Source organism: Protobothrops mucrosquamatus, unplaced genomic scaffold (genome assembly GCF_001527695.2).
Source record: "Protobothrops mucrosquamatus isolate PMUCROS unplaced genomic scaffold, P.Mucros_1.0 scaffold4447, whole genome shotgun sequence".
Classification (NCBI taxonomy): domain Eukaryota; kingdom Metazoa; phylum Chordata; class Lepidosauria; order Squamata; family Viperidae; genus Protobothrops; species Protobothrops mucrosquamatus.
In genome coordinates, this window is record NW_015390357.1 from 36,247 (window position 1) to 40,220 (window position 3,974).

The window sequence follows — 3,974 nt, forward strand, 5'->3', positions numbered from 1 at the left end:
GGAGGAGGAGGAGGAGGAGGAGGAGGAGGAAAAAAGCTGTGGGGTCCTTGGTGCTCTCTGAGCTTGGTGGTTTTCTTGCAGACCTTTCAAGACTCCAATAGGTAACATCATCAGTGCTAGAAGGGAGAGGGGATCCCACTCTTTTCCAGCACTGATGAAGTTACCTAGCTTGCTAACGAAATGTCTGCAAGAAAATGACCAAGCTCAGAGAGCACCAAGGACCCCTCATTTCCACCCTGAGCTATAATTATTCCCCCTATTTAGAAAAGATCCACTGGAAACAATGGTCCTTCAGCCCTGCCCGTTGGAAGTCCCATTATTTCCTTTAGGTCAGGAGTAGGCAACCTTGGCTCTTTTAGGACTTGTGGACTTCAACTCCCAGAATTCCTGAGCCAGCACGGCTCAGCTTGGAAACTTCTCCCTTTCCCCTCAGCGTGGCTGGCTCAGGAATTCTGGGAGTTGAAGTCCACAAGTCTTAAAAAAGCCAAGGTTGCCTACCCCTGCTTTAGCTGAACCCCAGGTAAGCACCTACAGCAGCTGCCACTCCCGTGTTCCACGTTTGGTCCAGGATAGGTGTACAAGCTGGATCACAGTCACACCAAACAGCTTTTTAAGCATCTTCCATCTTTCAAGTCTTTGGTGATCAAAGCCCCTTTGTGTTAATGGAGCCAACGCCAGCAAAGAAAAGATTTAACGAGTTGATGTAACCATTAGCTCGGTTGAGCTTGCTCACTCTATTCTATTCTGTTCTTCTATACTATATTTCTATTCTCTTTTTTCTCTTGTTCTCTTCTCTTTTCTGTTTCCAGAAATGTCCTGCTCCAGTGGGGGTTGGACTAGAAGACCTCCATGGTCCCCTTCCTACCGTATTGTTCTATAATCTAGGTTCTAAAAGGCCTAGTTGGCAGAAATCCTACACAAGGAACCTCATTAAGTTAAACACCCTTCTTAAGTTTGCCTTCGGGAGGAATAGAAGGAGGACAGAGGGAAGCTAGAGAGCAGAACATTTAAAAAAAATCTGTTTACTCGCTTGCTGAAGACACCTTGTTTTCTTCTTTCCAAAGGCGTCTCTCGTGGCACCTAGCCGAGACCTTACTCCACATGGTACAGGTGTTTTTGGGCTACCTGGTGATGCTGGCCGTCATGACTTACAACACGTGGATTTTCCTGGGCGTGATTGCTGGTTCAGCCATCGGATACTTCGTGGCGTATCCGCTGCTGTGCCTCAGATAGCAGCGTGGAAGCTTCATGGGGAAAAAGCTCAAGACTGCAAATCATTCCGGATTTTGCAACTGGAACGGCTTCTATTGCGACAATTCCTCTCCACGAGAGAGCTGAGGATCTCTTGGAGTTTGATTTGATCCCTCGTCTCGGCGGATAGGACATTGTCCAACTTCTAATCCTCTCAAGTAGCAATTGTGCTTCCAATGTCAAGCCATTTTCTTTCCTAAGTGCCTTAAAACTGACTTTTCTCCTGGCCCAGAAAGTTAATTTGAAGGAGAGGGCCCTTATCTCCACCTAAGAGTACAGTATGATTGTCGCCGAGGTTGCCTTCAAAGCCTGTGTTTGGGATGGGGTAGCTCTGACCAAATTATCTTCAGTCCCTCTTAAACCTCCTCAGCGTACTTTCTAACTTGCTTGGAAAATAAAGCGGCCAGCGGAAATGTAGAAAGGCAGGACGGAGGGGCAAATGTTGGTCCCTAACCTTGAAGGGAGTGATGGGGATAAGCATCCTATTATCTAGAGCAGGGGTCCCCCAATCCCCAGTCCGTGAACCGGTACCGGGCCACGGCATGCCAGCAACCGGTCCGCACAAACAAGCAAAGCTCCATCGGTGGGATGCAGACAGTACACAAAACCATGCACCCTCCGGTCCGTGGAAAAACCTCTCTCCACGGAACCGGTCCCTGGTGCCCAAAAGTTTGGGGACCTCTGATCTAGAGTACAATGAGCTTTACAAGCTTTCAAAGCACACTTGGAAGAATTCGTTCGCCAACACCACAGATCTGCAGCACTTTAACAGATCCGGTCTGTTTCTATTCTCAGTGCTTATTCTGCTTTTTTTTTTTTATTTCTCCCAGATGTTTTCATTAAGCCAACATGCTGTCAAAACAACGGGCAGTCAGATTCTTTACCAAAGGACCCTTTTCCACAGGCTGGATCACTAACCCTAGGAACTCAAGGCCAAGAAAGAAGAGTAGCGATCACTATATAGGTGTTTTAAAATAATGATTTAGAGGTGGGAAGAGAACGAGACAAATTCTTAGCGTGTTCAGTCACGATGTTGCGGTTTCCTCCGTTTCTGAGTTACATGTCCAAAAAAGAGAGTTAAGGTGTCACACATCTGGACAATATCAATAAGGACTAACACAATAGTCTTTGAGGTAAAATTACCAGAATGTCCTACTCAAGTTAGAATGCGATAGAACTGAGTCCTCTCCAAGCATTTGCCCTAAATCTTTGGAATTGCCATCTCTAATAATCAGTATAAATAGGGCCTGGATGGAAATTGCACGGATGGGCCACTTTGAACAGCCATTTGTCCGGAACAGTATAGGTTCTCCTGTTTGAGCAGGGGGTTGGACTAGAAGACCTCCAAGGTCCCTTCCAACTCTGTTATTCTCTGATTCTGTAAGGGTCTCCTGTTTGAGCAGGGGGTTGGACTAGAAGACCTCCAAGGTCCCTTCCGACTGTTATTTTGCATTCAGAGATGGACAATTTAACAGGCTAGCAGGCAACGGTCTGACGTCTTAATTTACTTGCGTAGTTTTAAGTAAGTTACCTTCACGAATCTCCCTGCAATTCTCTGTGTTTAATTGATTGGCACCAGTTATAAAAGTGTTGAGCATTCCTTTCTGGGGAGTGAAACATTCCAAGGAATTCCAGACTGTTTCCTTTTGCTTCTAGACCACACTTATTTTGGAGAGGCTGAAAAATCACATCCAAAAAAACAAAACAAAACATTAAGTTGTTCCCGAATCGTATACTGTGGAAGAGTCCCTTGCAATGGAATTTTGCACATCACTAGCACCTACTTAAATCCATGTTAAAACCGAAGCAATGTTGAAATGTATTTTTTTTAAAAAAATCCAATAAATGTATTACTAATTATCTACGAATACTTTCTCAATGAGTAGCTTAATCGTTTTAACTTAGAGGGGAGTAGGTTATCATGTCTTCGTGTATGTGTGTCTAATCGCGCGACAACTTTTTCCCGTGCAGTTTAATTTCCCTGTCTGGCAATGCTAGGCAAACTTGATAAAATTGGTGAACACAGTCAGAATAGCATTCTCCACCTCAAGGTTGAAAACTCCCGTCTCTTGAAAAATCAATGAGGAGCCGGTCCTGCCCCCCCAAAACGCATGGCCTAGTTTTTGTAAACTTTTGTAAAAGAGGAATCCCACCAGTTGGAGAGAACACACACAGAGCAAAACCGCAGTCTTTTAGCCAAATGTTATTTATAAAAGAGGAGATGGGCTGAACTAGCATTAAATAAAGCTGATTTTTTTTATTAATATATATAAGCACATTCTCTTAAACATTTGGTATAAGATTTGCAATATATACTATCTTCGATGAGAGAGAGAGAGAGACGGGATGAAAATAAGCTTTGGTTCCTAACCAGAAGGCATTAAAAGAGGACAAAATGTAGAATCCGAGTGAGCGATATCCCTTCTCTTTCTCACTCTCCACAATCATTTCAAAGAGGAATGACTACAAATATTTAAAAAAAACAACAGGCAGGGTGAAATTGGAACGTTACAGCAGCAAATCAGGATGAGGTGGGCAGTGTTGAGACGTTTGGATCACGGGCGATTTCCCGAGGAGTCTTCCTATTTCTGGATCTGCTGAAGATCATCTGCCTGCGTTTGAAAAGGGCTCCCTTCCTCAATTGGCACCAGAGTTTCCTAGAAGTTGAATTCCAATCATTTTTAATTTTTTTTTTTTTTTTGAGATTATGGAAGCCCCTTCCA

General features: G+C 44.1%; 1 protein-coding gene across 1 annotated transcript in view; it reads left to right on the plus strand.

The window, feature by feature from the left end:
• SLC31A2 (solute carrier family 31 member 2) overlaps positions 1 to 1,747 on the plus strand; it is a 10,759-nt gene extending 9,012 nt beyond the window's left edge. Inside the window, exon 4 of the mRNA XM_015828387.2 lies at positions 1,065 to 1,747. Coding sequence (XP_015683873.2) covers positions 1,065 to 1,233 — 169 coding nt within the window. The 3' untranslated portion in view covers positions 1,234 to 1,747. The remainder of the gene's footprint in view (positions 1 to 1,064) is intronic.
• Positions 1,748 to 3,974: the final 2,227 nt, after the last annotated feature.